Here is a 17,971-nt window from a genome sequence, read left to right on the forward strand (position 1 = left end):
GTGGTTATAGAAAGTAGTTTCAAGGCAATATAATAGTTTTATTTCAGCTGTCCGTAGATATGGCTGTTGTCAGAGCTCTTCAAACAAGAGCCATTGTTACCTTGTCCAGCTTGTGTTTTGTTGCAGATACGTGTCTGGAGCCTAAAGGGAATGAAAATGAAAGAAATAAGAACTCTCCCAGTCATTGTTTATTGGATCTGTGTTAGGGTACTCTGTCTTTCCTTTAAATATTTATTTATTTTTGGCTGCATTGGGTCTTAGTTGTGGCAGGCGGGATCTTTCTTTGTGGTGCCTGGGCTCTTATTTGTGGTATATGGACTCAGTAGTTGTGACTGTAGGCTTAGTTGCCCTGCAGCATGTGGCATCTTAGTTCCTCTGTTGTTCACCCGCTAAGTCGTGTCTGACTCTGCAGCCCTACAGACTGTAGCCTGCCAGGCTCTTCTCTCCATGGGATTTTCTGGGCAAGAATACTGGAGTGGGTTGCTGAGCCTGCCACCAGGGGATCTTCCCTGACGCAGGGATCAAACCCATGTCTCTTGTATCTTCTGCACTGCAGGCGGATTCTTTTACCCCTCAGCCACCAGGGAAAAATTTCTTTTCTCCGTTCCTGTGTTCTCTGGCTGGGGCTCTGTAAATTAAACTGAGGAAAGACATATTAACAAGAGAAAACAAACAAGTTTATTAGCATGCGGTCACTTGGCAGTACCTCTCACCGTGAGTAACTCAAAGAGGATGAGTAGAACTTGGGGTCTGTGTGTATACGTAACTTCACAGGGGGAAAGAATACTTAGTAGAAGAAAGCAAATGATTTTTGAGACAAAATGGATAACGGGGTCCTTAGGCGTTTGTGGCAGTGTCTGAGTATGGTGCTGAATTTTTTTTTTCTTTTTTGTTCTCCCAAAAAGAGAAGATGAGTTGCTCCAGGAGAGGGGATTAATAAATTCTTTTGGCAGTTTCTGCATTTAGGTTGATAAGAAATTTTAGGAACTCGCATGCCTTCAGCTCAGTTTTTCTTATATCAAGGTGGCTTGTTTAGGGGATGGCATAAATGTGATATTAACTAGTATTGCTCTTTACCTTTTTTCAGAACAGGAAAACTTATACCATTAGCTATCTATGCTTTATTATTTAAGAATTGATTTAAATTAGAATTCATAAAGACACACAGAAAGAGATAATAGTAGTGGTGTGTCTCTTAGGAATAAGTTTAGTGTGTAACTTACCATTTAATCTTTGGTTTTCTGTGGTTCCCGGGGCTACTCTCTAGTTGCTGTGTGCAGGCTTGGTGTTGTGGTGGCTTCTCTTGCATAATGCAGGCTCTAGGGGCGCAGGCTCAGTAGTTGCAGCACGCAGGCTTAGTTGCCTTGTGGCATATGGGATTTTTGAGGACCAGGGATCAACCAGTGTCCCCTGCATTGACAGGCAAATTCTTAACTACTGGACCACCAGTGAAGCCCTGCTCATTTAATTATGTAAACATTTTCTTTACCTTAGTGAGTTAACCAGTTTCTGTTTCTTATATCTGACGTTTGTTGACCTTCACTCCGCCCCTTCCCCTTTCCAGTACATTGGATAGTAGAAGTGGAGTTTTTGTGTAGTATCTCGAGAATTTTTATTTTAGGAAATACTTTGGTATGACTTAAATTCTGCCATAGCACTTACATTTGAAAGAATTTTGAAAAAGGATGATTATCAGTAGTATTGATACTTTTGCTTCTTAAAATTTCCCTTTTGAGATTATTCCGCAGTTGTAATTATAAGACATTAGTAAATTTAGACATTAATGTTCAGAAAATTTGATTTCTTCATTGACTAATTTCTAAGCTCTATATTGAAATGAGTACAGTTGCCCAGTTGGCTTCTTCCCCATTTTAAAAAAATCTGTGAATTTACTGTGTTTAGATTGGGCTGGTGACTTGAAATTTTTGGTGCAATTGAGAAAGGCTTCCAAAAAGTTAAATTTAGAATGTAGAAGAGTAGTGGATGCCCATTGTGATGATTGTAATTTTAAAAATCATTTTAACTGTGGAAATTTTCAAATATACATGCAAGTAGAGAGACTACTTAGGTACCACCTTGTACTAACATTTATAACACACGGACAACTTTGTTTCAGTGACTTCCATATTCCTTGTTTTTTTCCCCTAAAGCAAGTTCCAGATACATGGATTTAATTGCAAAGACTTCAGTATATGTCCTTTTATATACAGTTGACCCTTGAATAGCATAGAGGTTGGGGTGCTGTCCATCCACGCAGTTCAAAAGTCTGATTGAGAAATCAAAAAATCTTTACAGTTGGCCCTCCCCACTTGCTGCTCCACATCTTTGGATCCAGCCAACCTCAGGTCATGTAGTGCTGTATTACATATTTAGTGAAAAAAAATCTGTATATAAGTATCTCAAACCATGACAGTTTGAGACCTTATTATTGAAGGGTCCACTGTACCGTCATTGCACTAACAGTTACATCTACAGTGACTAATAATTTCTTAAAGTCATTTAATATTCAGATCATGTTCAAATTTTGGACTGTTTCATAATTTTCACTTTTTGAATTTGGTTGGAATAAGGATCTATGTAAGTAAGGTCCACATGTATTTGATTGATCTGTCTGTGAAATCCATGTATTTGTTGAAGAAGCCAGGTCATTTGACCTGTAGAATATCATGTCATCTCCATTCGATGGGATTACTTCCCTCAGTTGTCCTTTAACTTATTATCTGTGTTGAATTTCCTGCAAATTGGTAATTAGATCAGAATTCAGATTCTGTATGGGCCAGGGGGGAAGAACATGTGCTGTGTACATAGGTAATGCTGTGTGCATCATATTGTGTCACATCAGGAGACACTTTATAACTAGTCTGTTTCAAGACTATTATAATTTCAAAACTAAGCTTCATTGAGGTAGTTTATAATAAAATTATCCAGTTTTAAGTGCATAATTTGGTGAGTTTTAACAGGTGTCTACATTTGTATAATAACCTTCACCACAATTAAGATAAATACCCAGTTACCCTTGAAAATTTCTTTCTTCCCTTTGTAGTCATTTCCCTTCTCTCCAGGCCCTTTACCCTCCACTGTGCTGATCTGGTTTGTCACTATATTTTTGCCTTTTCTAGAATTATAATTGAAATCTTATAGTAGTCAGATCATTGTAATTTAAAGGAGGTATAAGATACTTTGGCCAGGAACTATATAGATCTAATGTTTTCCGCTTTTGTATGACAGGGACTTGCCATGAGGTGTTGAAACCTTGTTTCGCTGAGTTGGAGAGACTGGACCTAAATGGCGCAGCATGACTTTGCTCCAGCCTGGCTTAATTTTCCTACCCCACCATCATCAACAAAGGTATTCTTTCTTGCATCTCTCTTTTCTTTTTGTCTTTCTATCTGCTTTTATTTAGTTCATGTTGTGCACAGATGTAGTTAAACCAAAGCTTAATGTTTTGCAGAGAAACACCTAAACTTTCTAAATTATTTCATATTTAATGTGTTGGTTTATCTATATATGTCAATTTTCAGTATACCATCAACATTCTTAAACCATTTACTTCAAAAGTTATCTTTTGTGCTAAAGTTCTGCATTTTACAATTCAAGCCAGTTAAATACATTGCACTTTACTTTTGCGGCTTACCTCTCTGTGTACTATTCTTCTGATAACTAACTTTGCTTACTTTCCTATAGATAACATTAAAAAAAATCAGAAGTTTTTTAAGTCTTTCCTTAAAACTGGAAGAATTCTTTTTCAAATAATAAGACTTTGGCATATTACTCAGTTTTAGGAGTTATGAGAACATTGCAGTGTTGCTACATATCAGATGACTCACTGATTTTAAAATGTTCATTTTATATAACCGAAACAGAACTTAGTGTATAAGACATGCTTGACATGCTTGAAATTGTCATCTGCTTATAAGCCTTGCTGAGAGGGATGTTGAAATGGATTAGAATCAATCTATCTGGCTCCATACTATCTTCCACTTCGTTTTTTCCATAGTGCAAAGGAATCAAGAGGGAGGTCTTAATCATCTGCTTACCTTTTAATCAGTCTCTACCATGCTAAAGCATTCATCTAGGACCTTTTGGGGGTCCAAGCAGTTCTTATAGAACAGTTTGCTGAAACAGCTTTTATGGGAACAATTTTAAATTTGTAGAGTTGTTCCCCAGTAAGGACTTGTCAGATCATAATATATTGGAAAAGTTGCATTGGAGAAACAGCGTGTGAACTGACTTTATTTTATGCAGATGGATTCTCTGGAAGGCTCATTGACTTGCCTCTTTTCATATGATTAGTGTGAGCCTAGACTAGAATCTAGGATGCATTTTCTATTTTGTAGTATTTTCATTTGTGAATTTTGTAAAATGATTAAACATTTTATTTCATAGATTATAAAATGGGATCACAGTTGTTAGGAAATGGGAAAACCATTTCTTAGTTACAGACTCTGTTTGCCTGCCTTTCCTCTTCTATTTAGGTCTCTGAAATTTGCTTTGCTCTTGTTGTTTATGTCTACCCCACCCCCCTGGTTGCTGTCAGCTATGCTTTTCCTGGATTCAGTTTTTTCCAGACCTACTTCAGAGCCTGGAAGTACATGAATTTCTTGCTCCTCCGTTTGTTTCCCTTTTCTCTTTGAAATGAGTTAAGATTTGTTTTCATTTTTAAACATATCAATAAAAATTATCAGCACCTGGAAAATTAGTTACAAACATTATTGAGGATAATTCTTGTCTTCATTGAAGTGTTGATTAAGGTTGATTAAGATTGACTTTGTTTTGTGTGGTGGAATTCTTAATGTTTTCTAGAACCAGACATTTGATCTGAATATAGGCCCTCATGAAACGAAGTCTTGATTTTGCCAATTCTAAATTTTCAATTAATTCTAATTTATTTTAGCTTACCTACAGAAAATAATGTCACTTTGAACTCTTAGCTAGCAATATTTGAAATTACCTTCTTAGACCTTTCGCAAAGTGGTTTTAACAAATAAATAAATACACACATCATTAGGTGTTAATGCTGTCTGTATCACTCAAAATCACTATTCGTGGGTTTTCAGTTGTAATTCTTGTTTTCTGACAGAGCCCTTTTAATCTTTTCCTGAATAAATGGGATAGTCATAAATAACTGTTGGGTTCTCTTTTTCAACTTTGTGTTAAGTCTTTTCTTTTATTATTTGAAGAGATGATAAGAGTACTTGAATTAAGGGTTAACAATGTTTTCAACACTGCACCTGAGCAGTTTTCTAAGGTGTGCAGAATTTTAGCCCCATCATGTGGTGAAATTTTAAACTGCATGTGGTTGTTTCTGTCTATGAAATAGACATACTGGCATTTGAACTGTTCATTAGGACCCAGTAAGAAATTTTACATCATGTTTTCATATTCACATAGCTGTAACTAAAAAGTCATTTACCTATGTTCTTCTTTCTCTTGGGGTCTTTTTATTCCAATCAAAAAAAAAATGCTAAAAACAAATTGTTACTAATTATGTGTCTTATTTATAATGAGACCTCACCTGCAGTTTGAAAAATAGAATTGTAATTACTTGCCTTCAATAATATAAGTAGTATCAGTTTGCATTGAAACTGTGCTTTTTAAACTTTAGGCTAAGAAAGGATGAGAAAATTTAGACTGGTAGCTGAATTCATTGAAACTTCTTGTTTACTAAGTAGTTTTTAACTGTTGATTCACATATTCTGGGAATCAGAAAATTATGCTATTATTTTTAAAAATTCAGAAAAAGATTTAAAATGTGGTAACTAATATTTCTCAAGTCATTACTGTATACCAGTCACTGTGTAAAGCGCTTTATAAGAAGGCAAACAAAAGCATAAAAGGTAAAATACTGTTCGGCTCTTCCACCACTACTTGCCCCAATCCATGTAAACAGATGGGGAACTGAGGTTGACAGAGACAAGTAACTTGACCCAAAGTGCTTGCGTTAGTGTAGGAACATATGTGTGCTTGACTTTAAATATTTATGTTTAATAACTTCCTTTTTTTGATTATTAAGAAATAGACTAATTTTCAGAAGTGAAATACTGGGATGTTTTAATATATATATATCAGAATATAATTTTATCTTGGTTTGGGTAAGCGAATGAAATTGCTTTTATTTTTCCTTCAAGGGTAGCATCTCCAATAATCTATTTCTGAAAAAAAAAAAAAATCTATTTGTGTAGTTAGTACATGGGTGTCTTCACTCTGCAGTAGCTGTGTACAGTTGACCCTTGAGCAATATGGGTTTGGGCTATTTATGTCCACTTATGTGGATTTTTTCTCCCCAATAAATATATGTACTGTACAACTCCGTGATCTGTGGATACTGATTTTGACCATACATAGAGTTGGCACTCCTAACTCCCTGCATTTTTCAACTGTCAGCCTTAATCTTTTATTGAGTGAATCTACATAGATTAATTGGACCTATTAATGGACTAAGTTGCAGGAATGCTTGGCCATCTCTTGAATGTATTTGTAGGGGAAATTCCTAGCAGCAGAATCTGTGAATTAGGAAGTTTATACCTTTTGGTAGATAGTGCCTAATTGTTGTCTAGAAAGATTGTACCAGTTTATAATCCTATAAAAATTATATGGAGGGGGGCAGATTTTTCCCTATTGGCAATGCTGGCTGTTGCCCCATTTTTTCATATTTGTGAAATTCAATGAAAAACGACACTTCATTGTTTTGATTTGCATTATTTAATTATGACTGAGCATAGTTTTGTCTTACAAAATGTTATTCATGTAATTTATTTCTTAGTGATTTATTTGTAATAGCTCTTTTCATATTGAGGGGTTTGTTGCATATTCTGCATATATTTTCGTACAGTATATTTGTCTTAATAATTCTAAAAGAACCATGTGGATAGTTCTAAAATATTTAAACGTACAGAGAAACATGGAGAATAAGTCACATCATAACATTTTGCAGTTTTATCTTTGTGTCTCTTATGGAAATAAACAATTGAAGTCTGCTGTTGACTTCTTCACAGTCCTTTTTCTGTCTTCGTTTTTTCCCCAGAGATATTCTCAGTGCATGTTCTTATATTGTTACTAGGTATGTGAGTATCAAAAGAGTTTTCTGTATATATAGAACATTAATATAAATGATTAACATTTATATTCTGAACCTTGTTTTTATATTTGTTATTTATATCTTTTAGATTTCCCCCCATGTTGATATCTGCAGATTTGCTGTAATTACCTTAAAAACTGTTCCCGAGTCTCCTACATTTCAGGTGGATTCTTCAGTCTGAACCACCAGGGGAGCCTCAAAACTCTGTATTCTATTTTTTGCCTCTGTATCACACTGTGTTTATCTCATTAAGTTGAGATTGTTTATATCGCTGGGAAGGATTGAGGGCAGGAGGAGAAGGGGACGACAGGATAAGATGGTTGGATGGCATCACCAACTCACTGGACTGTGCTGTGGTTCATGGGGTCACAAAAAGTCGGACATGACTGAGCGACTGAACTGAACTCTATAATGAATACTGTATTGACTATTCTTTTACTGTCTCCTAGCATGCATAGATAAGAATTCTTTAGACTCCTTCTCAGACTTTAATGGCTATGAAAGTAACCTGGGGATTTTGTTAAAATGCAGATTCTAATTTCAGTAAATCTCTAATGGGGTCCTAGTCCTGACAATCTTCAAAGTATTGTTGATTCTGCTTGTCTCTGGACCACATTTTGAATGGCAAGGCTCTTACCTATAGTTAGAAGAAAAATTGCTGGAATTCAGTTCCATACTGCCAAATTTCTTTTCCATCTGGTATACTGATTTATACTCCTGTATGCTGTACATCGGAGAAGGCAATGGCACCCCACTCCAATACTCTTGCCTGGAAAATCCCATGGACGGAGGAGTCTGGTAGGCTGCAGTCCATGGGGTTGATAGAGTCGGACACGACTGAGCGACTTCACTTTCACTTTTCACTTTCATGCATTGGAGAAGGAAATGGCAGCCCACTCCAGTGTTCTTGTCTGGAGAATCCCAGGGATGGGGGATCCTGGTGGGCTGCCGTCTATGGGGTTGCACAGAGTCGGACATGACTGAAGTGACTTAGCATAGCATAGCGTGCTGTACATAACTATTCTTTTTACTTTGTACTCTTGTCAAGACTTTGTCAGATTATCAGGGTTAACATTTTTGCCGGTCTTTGTTATGAAATGTATTTTTACTGTTTCTTGGACATTGGGTTATATTTCTGTGAATTGCCTATTCACGTTCTTTGTTTATTATTTCTTATGGGCTGCCTTTCTGGGGGGAGTACTGGTTTGGCGGGGGAGAGAGAAAGAGAGTGTGTGTGTATGTATGTCTGTGTGTCATCTTTAACTGTTTTACATAAAGTTGCATAGTTCTTTTTCAGTCACCCAAGTATTTCTCTCTCTCTCTCTCTCTACACACACACACATGTACCCACCATATTCAATTGCTTTATAGTAGCTGTTCCTTTTTTTTTTTTCTTTCTGTAAAAGTCTTATTTATTTGGCTGTGCTGGCTCTAAGTTGTGAAATGCAGGATTTTTGGTCTTAGTTGTGGCATGTGTGATCTAGTTCCCTGACCAAGAATGAAAGCTGGGTGCCCTGCTTTGGGAGCATGGAGTCTTAGCCACTGGACCACCAGGGAGGTTCCTATTTGTTGCTACCTTAAATGCTATTTTAAAACGCTTTCTTATTAAGTCTTTCTAGCATATATATTGTATCTTGAAGTATTAATGTTGTTGCTAGCAACATTGGTTAATTTTTACTTGAATGCTTTTGGAATTTTTAATGTGGAAAATCAATCATTCACAAATAATATCAGTTTTCTTTCTATATTTTCAATCCTGTTTTGTGTTTCTTATTCATATTTTACTATGCTGGCTATATGTCAGAGTCTGAAAGGTCTGAAATTTTATCCTGCTTTCAAGATAACTGTAATAAGCTAGCTTGTTACTGTCATGGATGCTGGCAGAAGATGAGACTTCCAGGTCTCATGAGATGAAGTGCATTATTGCTGCTATAAAGCCTGCCACCAGATGCGGCCCTGTTGTGACTTGACATTCACTGATAGGGTTTTGATGATAATCTGCAAGCAGTTGATTTATTATGGTCTCTGTGCAGTCAGGAGTCCATACCTTGTGGCTCAGCTGGCAAAGAATCCACCTGCAGTGCGGGGACCTGGGTTTGATCCCTGGGTTGGGAAAATCCCCTGGAGAAGGGAAAGGCTACTCACTCCCGTATTCTGGCCTGGAGAGAATTCCATGGACTGTATAGTCTGTGGGGTCACAAAGAGTTGGACAGGACTGAGCAACTTTCACTGTGCAGTCAGACCTCTCTGCTAATGGTAATCTGTATTTGCAGATGCTCCCCAGTGCTAGCATCACCATCTCAGCTCCACCTCAGATCATTAGGCATTAGATTCTCATAAGGAGTGTGAAACTTAGGTCTGTTCTGTGCGTGGTTCGTGGTAGAGTTCGCAATCCTATGAGAATTTAATGCTGTCACTGATCTGACAGGAGGTGGAGCTCAGGCAGTAATGTGAATGATGGGGAGCAGCTGTAAATACAGTTGAAGCTTCTCTCACTCACCCACTGCTCACCTGCTTGTGGGTTAGTTCCTTACAAGCCATAGACCTGTAGTGGTCCGTGGCCTGGCGTGTTGGGGACCCTTGTTCCAAGGGATAAGGAGATCATTAATTGTTCTCCTTTGTACCTGTGCTTTCTGGTGTTAAAGATGTTTCTTCTCCCAATTGCTAGGGTTTTTGCTCTCCCTGTATAGCCATGTAATCTGTATGCAGTGTGTCCCATTCCCATAGCTCTAACTTCACTTAAAAACTCTCCTTGTACCTAGATATTTTAATCTAGGGGAACTGGATGTGAGTGGGACAGGGGCATTTTTAAATAATTTTCAGAGACCCCATTTTAAAGATATCTCACCCTCACCTTCGTCTGCTTTGGATACTGTAGGCAGGGACTCTGTGAGAAGTGTACACAAGCAAATGGCTGTTGTCTACATGTCTAGGACCATGCCAGTTCAACAGGAGAATCCAGATGGCCAAACTAGATTTGTTTGAATTTCATTTTGGTTAGCCATCACCCTGTGGGTTGGCCTGGCCTGTAGTTGTTCTTAGGGAAAAGAAAGAAACATTATATCTAGGGATAATCAGAGCAGAATTTTTAGTGTAAGTCTTTTTACTGTCATAACTCTTCCACTTCTGTCATCCTGATTACTACACAAGAAGTGGCCAAGAGGAGATGATCCCCTTTTGGTTATGCTGCATTCATTCATCTTACTAAGATGTGGGAAGAGATGAGGGGTGTAGAGGTATAGTATAAATGGTTCTGAGTTGAATTTTGAGGGGACTGTTAAAATGCTTGTCTATACTTGTGAATAATAGTATGAAACATCCATTGAGTACTTTGAATATTGATTCATTGCAGGATGACCTTTGACAAAAGATGCACTGTTTAATGGACTGTTCCTGGTCTGAATATACCCATTACGTGAATTAATTTCAGGAGACACAATACTGTGACCAGAGTTAGCCCATCAGACTGCAGCAGTAATAATGTAACCTGAAAAAGTTTCAGTAGTGATATAACTCCGTTGAGGACTCCATGAAGAAGTCAGATCTTTGATGTAGTTCCGTGTGATGTGGTGTTCTTTACAGTGAGACAGATGGACCAGCTTTTGGCAGGAGTCACAAGCTGGCATGCAGTAGAGGTTTCTGCATCAGAAAGATAAAGTCCTTTCTTTTGTAACCAGTCTGTGATAGTGGGTGTGTTCCATGTCTGGTGTGATAATGGGTCTAGGTGGTATGCTGAAGATTTGATCAGCATTCTAATTTCAGTCACTCTCAATGCCATTCACTCTCATCAGATAGCAAGCCTTACTGAATCAACATAAATGACTCAGATTGTCTCAGCAGCAGCTGCAGTTTCCCATCATGTGTGACCCCAAGAGATGTTTTTAATTGGCTAGTGATAGATGATGAGGCCATTGGCAACAACACAAGAGTTAGAAAAATATAAAATGTCTTGTCCTTAAGAATATCTAAGGCAGGGATCATAGCTTTATTCCATTGAGGTGATTGGCACTTAACCATTTGGTTTTCCAGAGTTGTTGGGGCTGGGTGGCTACTGTGTGTACCAGCGTCTTTTAACTTAGCTGAACTATCAGTGAACCAGGCTCAGTCATTTAGGGGAACTTTTCTGATTTGAGAGCTTATTGAAACACTGGCTTGTCATGGTGGCAGGAAGGGGAATAAAGTATACTGCAAATTTATGGTTGGCACTTCAAGGGCGAGGCCAGCTGTGTTGTTGAACACATGATTTCCATTTGATCAAGAGCCCTCTTGGGTTCTTTTATTGGTTAGTCCTTAGTTTAAGTTTGCTTTCAGTAAGAGCTCAGCATTATGGCAGGAGCCACATTCTTTTTTTTGGCTGACTAGGGATTGAACACTGAACCTTGGCCATGGCAGTGAAAGCCTGGAATCCTAACCATTAGGCTACCAGGGGAACTCAGTTTTTAAAAGGAGTGTGTACTTGGTGTGTGTGTCAGGCAGATGGTATTGCTGTACTGGAAAATAGTCTTTCTGAATACTGCAGAGCCAAGTCTTCAGCCACATATGATTTTATTTTCTTTCCTTCTGGAAGCTGTACTTTTTATTAGACCATTTTGAAGGGGATGGGAATCATCTTTCAACCTGTGACATTTCCTGAATGGGAGAATCTAGAGCATTTTTAGTACAAGCATGTAACGTTAGCACCAACTATAAAACACACTGGTACATTGAATTGGCCTAGTGGCTCCACCTGCAGGATCACTTTAATTTCCCACTCTTAATGCTGAGATTTTTTCAAATTTTTATCAGCCATGTTGGGATACTAGGGTCCATTCCATTCCCACCATGGGCACACAGACTAAGGTGTTTGTTTATTTATTTCTTTAAATTAATTTATTTAATTGGAGGCTAATTACTTTACAGTATTCAGTGGTTTTGGCCATACATTGACATGAATCAGCCATGGGTGTACATGTATTCCCCAAACTGAACCCACCTCCCTCCCCATCCAATCCCTCAGGGTCATCCCAGTGCTCTAGCCCTGAGCACCCTATCTCATGCATCAAACCTGGACTGACGATCTATTTCCCATAAGGTCATATACATGTTTCAATGCTGTTCTCTCAAATCATCCCACCCTCGCCTTCTCCCACAGAGTCCAAGAGTCTGTTCTTTACATCTGTTGTCTCTTTTGCTGTCTCACATATAGGGTCATCGTTACCATCTTTCTAAATTGCACATATATGCATTAATATACTATATTGATGTTTTTCTTTCTGACTTCACTCTGTATAATAGGCTCCAGTTTCATCCACATCATTAGAACTGAATCAAATGTATTCTTTTTAATAGCTGAGTAATATTCCATTATGTATATGTACCACAGGTTTCTTATCCGTTCGTCTGTCGATGGACATCTAGGTTGCTTCCATGTCCTGGCTATTGTTAAATAGTGCTGTGATGAGCATTGTGGTACATGTGTCTCTTTCAATTCTGGTTTCCTCAGTGTGTATGCCCAGCAGTGGGATTGCTGGGTCGTATGGCAGTTCTATTTCCAGTGTTTTAAGGACTCTCCACACTGTTCTCTATAGTGGCTGTACTAGTTTGCATTCTCACCAACAGTGTAAGAGGGTTCCTTTTTCTCTGCACCTTCTCCAGCATTTATTGTTTGTAGACTTTTTGATCGCAGCCATTCTGACCGGCGTGAGATGGTACCTCATTGTGGTTTTGATTTGCATTTCTGTGATAATGAGTGATGTTGAGCATCTTTTCATGTGTTTGTTAGCCATCTGTAGGTCTTCTTTGGAGAAGTGTCTGTTTAGTTCTTTGGCCCATTTTTTGATTGGGTCATTTATTTTTCTGTAATTGAGCTGCATGAGCTGCTTGTATATTTTTGAGATTAATTCTTTGTCAGTTGCTTTGTTTGCTATTATTTTCTCCCATTCTGAAGGCTGTCTTTTCACTTTGCTTATGGTTTCCTTCGTTGTGCAAAAGCTTTTCAGTTTAATTAGGTCCCATTTGTTTGTTTTTGCTTTTATTTCCATTACTCTGGGAGGTGGGTCATAGAGGATCTTGCTGTGATTTATGTCAGAGAGTGTTTTGGTTATGTTTTCCTCTAGGAGTTTTATAGTTTCTGGTCTTACATTTAGATCTTTAATCCATTTTGAGTTTATTTTTGTGTATGGTGTTAGAAAGTGTTCTAGTTTCATTCTTTTACAAGTGGTTGACCAGTCTTCCCAGCACCACTTGTTAAAGAGATTGTCTTTTCTCAGTTGTATATTCTTGCCTAGACTAAGGAGTTTAGTATGTATATGCATATCAGAGTTACAGTCTAAGCTTTCAGGACCGCTCATGATTTCTTTAGCATGGAATGTGGGAAAGTTCAGGGTGGAGGGGGAGACTGTTCCTTTGGGGGTTGCATGGGTGGCCTGGAGGCTGTTTTCTTTTGTGGCTTCTCAAGCCAAGATTGGTGTTGATTTCTCTTTTATGTACCTCCTGGCCCCAGGAAACACCCCAGGCTGGGACCTTTCATGCCCCCGTGTACCACAATGCCATGGCTTTGCCCTGTATGGAAAAGTTTGAGTTACTCTTGTGCTTAATGCTGTCTCCCCTCCATGGGAGTGGGTAGGATGGTAACTTGGGTACCTGTGTGTAAGAGAACTATAAGAGTTTGTTTCTTTCTTGCCTTAACTTCTGGCGCACACTGACTTTCTTGTTAAAGCAGCTGAGTTTGATGTGGGGAAGAAAGGAGTCAGAAAGTACAAAGAGCACAGAATACATCCACTCCAGAAAGCTAGGCTTTGCATTTTTCTTTGTTTCCAATGTCAGTAGCAGTTTGGCCTTAACAGATTTACTTCTAATATTTTCAGTCTTTCCCAAACTCTCTATTCTCATTGCTGTTCAGCTTTGGTGACCTCTTGACTTCAGCGGCTGAAGCTGTATTGCCTTTCAGATGGGACCCCATCTCATGATAATACATCTCTTCCTTTTACTCAGAGGAGAGTTTCATCATTAAAGCACTATTGGGACTATCTTGTTTCAGTCCTGCCCCTTGCCACTTACTTAGTTGCTAAACAGTGAGGAACCTTTACTTCTACCCATCATTTGGATGAGAACAATTGTTGCCAGGTCCTGAAGAATCTTATCCTGTGCCCCCGTCTGGCCTAAGAGACCCTACCCTTGTTTTTCTAGAAAGTTTTAGCTTTGAGAGCATGGTATCTTCATCACCATAACTGGTAGGGTTGTGAAGTGTTTGGGTTTTTACCCTACTTAAAAGCTTAGCAAGCCAGGTTGTCACTGTTGTTTCATGGATGCTGGTGGAAGACAGATGAAGGGCTTTGTCCTTCATGCACAGAAGCAGCATGAGGATGAAGCCAAGAGCAGTAGGGGAACTTGCACCAGTAAGTCCCACAGTGGCCATGTGGAGGAGCCTAGTTAAATGTAAAGAGTGTGTGCAGTGTGTTTGTATTAAAACTGAGGAGCTTTTCTGTTTGTCCTGGAGAGAATTGTAGTAATTGTTTTTACAACATTCTTCCTTTGACAGATTTTTTAAAACACTTGTTTTGGGGAAGAGCAGTTTGGAAATAAATCTATAGAGAACTTAAAATAGAACTGTAGCTTCATTCACCATAATTTTCTGATCTTGAAGAAAACCTTGAGCTATTTAAATCAAAGAATGTGAAATACACGATACTATGTTTTATTTTAAAAGAAGTGTACTATATTTGTCTTGACGCCTTTACAGTGGCTTTACCTTTAAAGTTTTCTGGTGAATGTAGTTGTTAAACTCTTTAAGAATGGTGCTGTCATTTATCTTAAGTAGAAAAAATAGATGAACAGTGGAATCCCTCTTACAAGTTTTCAGTTACCAAACACATTGAAATAATTATAAAATATTCTTCTTAACCATTTAAAATTCTTGGGAATTAATTAAGCCAATTACTAGTTTCTAAAGTTAGTCAAGTTTTATATGTATGTTTATCTGTATGCTTATACTTTGTTTCAGTCGTCATTGAATTTTGAAAAGCATTCTGAAAACTTTTCATGGACAGAAAATCGTTATGATGTGAACCGCCGACGACACAACTCTTCAGATGGCTTTGATTCTGGTATTGGACGTCCTAATGGAGGTAAGTTGCTAAGAAATAGTAGAGTTTAAGAAGAATTTTGTTCACATTCTTGCAAGAATTGTTTTGATTGTGATTGAGTCTTTAAGAATAACCATCTTTGAATTTGTAATACTTTGCCATTATTTTTCAAAGGTAACTTTGGAAGGAAAGAAAAAAATGGATGGCGTACACATGGAAGAAATGGTACTGAAAACATAAATCATCGAGGGGGATACCATGGTGGAAGTTCCCGTTCTCGTAGCAGTATTTTCCATTCTGGAAAAAGCCAAGGACTTCATGAAAACAACATACCTGACAGTGAGACAGGGAGGAAAGACGACAAGAGAGAACGCAAGCAGTTTGAGGCTGAGGATTTTGTAAGTTGCTTGTAATTTTAATACGAATGAGGTTTCTACAAGTGCTATTTAAGCATCAAATCTCTCAGGAGATTTTATCAGTACATATCATTTTCTCCAGAGATCACACTTGACAGGTTCAATTATTTTTTAATTTTTATTTATTTATTTTGGTTCAGGTATCTTTAGTCTTTACATTTCGTGAGACTTTCTGTAGATAACTCTTTCATTCCCCAATCTTCTTCATTCCTTACATCTACTTATTCCTGTGTCTCACCATGTGGTTTTTTTAAACTTTGGATAAATTTGTCATATTATTCTTCATAGAAGTTTAAATTTCCCTTTTCTAAAGAGCAAACATCTACTAAGCTAATCTTAGAGTACACATTCAGCGCTCAACTCAGTTTCCTTTTAATAACCTGAGCATCACTATTTGAAGTAATAAACTTGTACTTTGCTTTGAGTATGAGCTTGTTAACTAAAGCATTCAGTGATGCAAACCTAACAGAAGAATTAAGGAATGGTCTGATTTCCTCTTGTCTGCTCTTAACCTTATGCTAAGAAAGGATGGTTTCTCATAATGATGCAAAGACTGCATTCTCCTACATTTGCTTTCTTCTTTTTTTTAACAGTTTTTCTTCATGTAATTGAGGATGAGGAGAGCATTTAAAGACACTTACCTTGTTTTTTTCAACTTAGCTTGAGTATAGATATTAACCATTTTAATTGTTACAATAAGTAGAAAGTAAGGTTTATGAATAATTAGTGTTTAGTTGTTAAGAGTTCATTATGTCAAATTTGTCAGTATATTCTTGAGATTACTTTTAAAAGGAATTTTTTTCTTAAATAGGATTAGTTTAAACATTTGTTCTTTTTATTCCACCTTTTTTTTCCCAGCCATCTCTAAATCCTGAATATGAGAGAGAACCAAATCAGAATAAATCTTTAGCTGCGGGTGTATGGGGTAAGTAATTTTTGATCTATTGTTGAGGGGTATAAAATGTTATTTTTAGGTTTCACATTTGTGTTTTTTAAAATAGTAGGCTAGAATTAAACTTTATCTTTTAAATACCTGTTTTTGATGTGCTAAGCTATAAAAAAAAGGTAGCACTTTAAAAAAACAAGATATTGGGGACAGAAGAAAAGCTTGATTTGGATAATTATACATATTAGTACCATTAAATATATTCAGATATGAGTTTTTTTAAAGTAAGTTAAATGTAATGAATTGATATCATTTGGAGAGCAGCTTGATAATCTGTTGAAACAAAAAATTTACTTTAACTCAATTTATAGTTTTTCAAAGTTGAAAACTTAACTGGAAAGATAAGTACTTTTAATCATAGTGTGCTATAAAAATAATTTTTTTACTTAATGAAAATGGTTCTACATAGACAGTATTAAAAGTAATTGTATAAATTTTGCCTAGAACTAGTCTATGTTTGAAATTATTTGCCTTTTTGGTTGTCAAATCTTGACAGTTTTTCTGGTAATGACTCCCTTTTCTTTAAAACTGCTGAAAGTTTAATTTGATAGCATCTACAGAAGATTAAACTGCACTTAGAGTAACTTAATTAGCTTTTTAGAGATTCAAGTGAAGTTTAAAATAATGGAATAATTTAAAATATGAAGATTTGATATCTGAAAAATAAATTTAATTATTTGATACCAAATTCAGAGGCGATGCATCCGCTTTGGAACTTGTACACACGTTCTTGTGTTTTTCTGTTGAAAATAAGCAATTTACCAAAACAAAAGGATCGTGGCTTATGACAGCATAATAGTCCTAATGATAAAGGCATTATTTTAAACTTTGCCACTTCCTGTGCTGTTCTTTATTGTATTTGGGGGTGATATGCTGGGGGAATTATTTTGTTTCTTTTGATCTCCCAATATATTTAAGGGCTTCTTGAGGGTGGGGGTGGGGGTGGTCAGACACTTTTGTTAGAACCATGTGAATGGCATTGTTTTTTCTGTATTGCAAATTAGTATTTCTACCACTCTCCCCAGGCCTACACGCCCAGACACACACATACCCAACCAAAAAAATCTCCCAAGCTCCTCTCTTAGGTATGTTTCCTTATTATTCAGTTTTTCTGGGAACAGCTGATTGCATAAGAATATAGAACCACCTGCAAGGTGTTAAATAAAATCTCTTAAGAAATTAGGAATAATTTGGATTTGATTAAAATGAAAGTAAATAAAATCAAGAATGTTAGTGAGCATTGTCATATAAAACTACCTATAGATACTACTGGTACTGATCCTTGGTTAATAATTTTAGAAATGATTTAGAAATACATTTTTGAAAATATTGAGCATAAAATGTATTAATATAAAGATTTTGGTACTACTGTTTCAGAGTTGGTCTAAGGATTTTGAGCATTAGTTGAAAAGATGTTTAAAAGGACGATGTACTCTTTACTGTGTCTTAGGTAAACTAAAAAGTGTGT

General features: G+C 37.0%; 1 protein-coding gene across 16 annotated transcripts in view; it reads left to right on the top strand.

Moving 5' to 3' along the window:
• The window catches only part of GPBP1 (GC-rich promoter binding protein 1), a 65,502-nt gene that overhangs the window by 31,566 nt on the left and 15,965 nt on the right, over window positions 1–17,971 (top strand). For 8 of the 16 annotated variants that reach the window (XM_086361809.1, XM_086361808.1, XM_086361811.1 and 5 more), the window contains 5 exons: window positions 3,229–3,348; window positions 15,060–15,183; window positions 15,316–15,539; window positions 16,416–16,482; window positions 17,529–17,588. In XM_086361809.1, the coding sequence (XP_086217935.1) occupies window positions 3,286–3,348; window positions 15,060–15,183; window positions 15,316–15,539; window positions 16,416–16,482; window positions 17,529–17,588 (538 nt within the window). In that variant the 5' untranslated portion in view covers window positions 3,229–3,285. The remainder of the gene's footprint in view (window positions 1–3,228; window positions 3,349–15,059; window positions 15,184–15,315; window positions 15,540–16,415; window positions 16,483–17,528; window positions 17,589–17,971) is intronic. The other 8 variants (XM_086361818.1, XM_086361816.1, XM_086361820.1 and 5 more) reach the window with 1 other exon arrangement.

Source organism: Bos grunniens, chromosome 20 (genome assembly GCF_055505025.1).
Source record: "Bos grunniens cultivar Pamir isolate PY7600 chromosome 20, Bosgru_T2T1.0, whole genome shotgun sequence".
Taxonomy (NCBI): domain Eukaryota; kingdom Metazoa; phylum Chordata; class Mammalia; order Artiodactyla; family Bovidae; genus Bos; species Bos grunniens.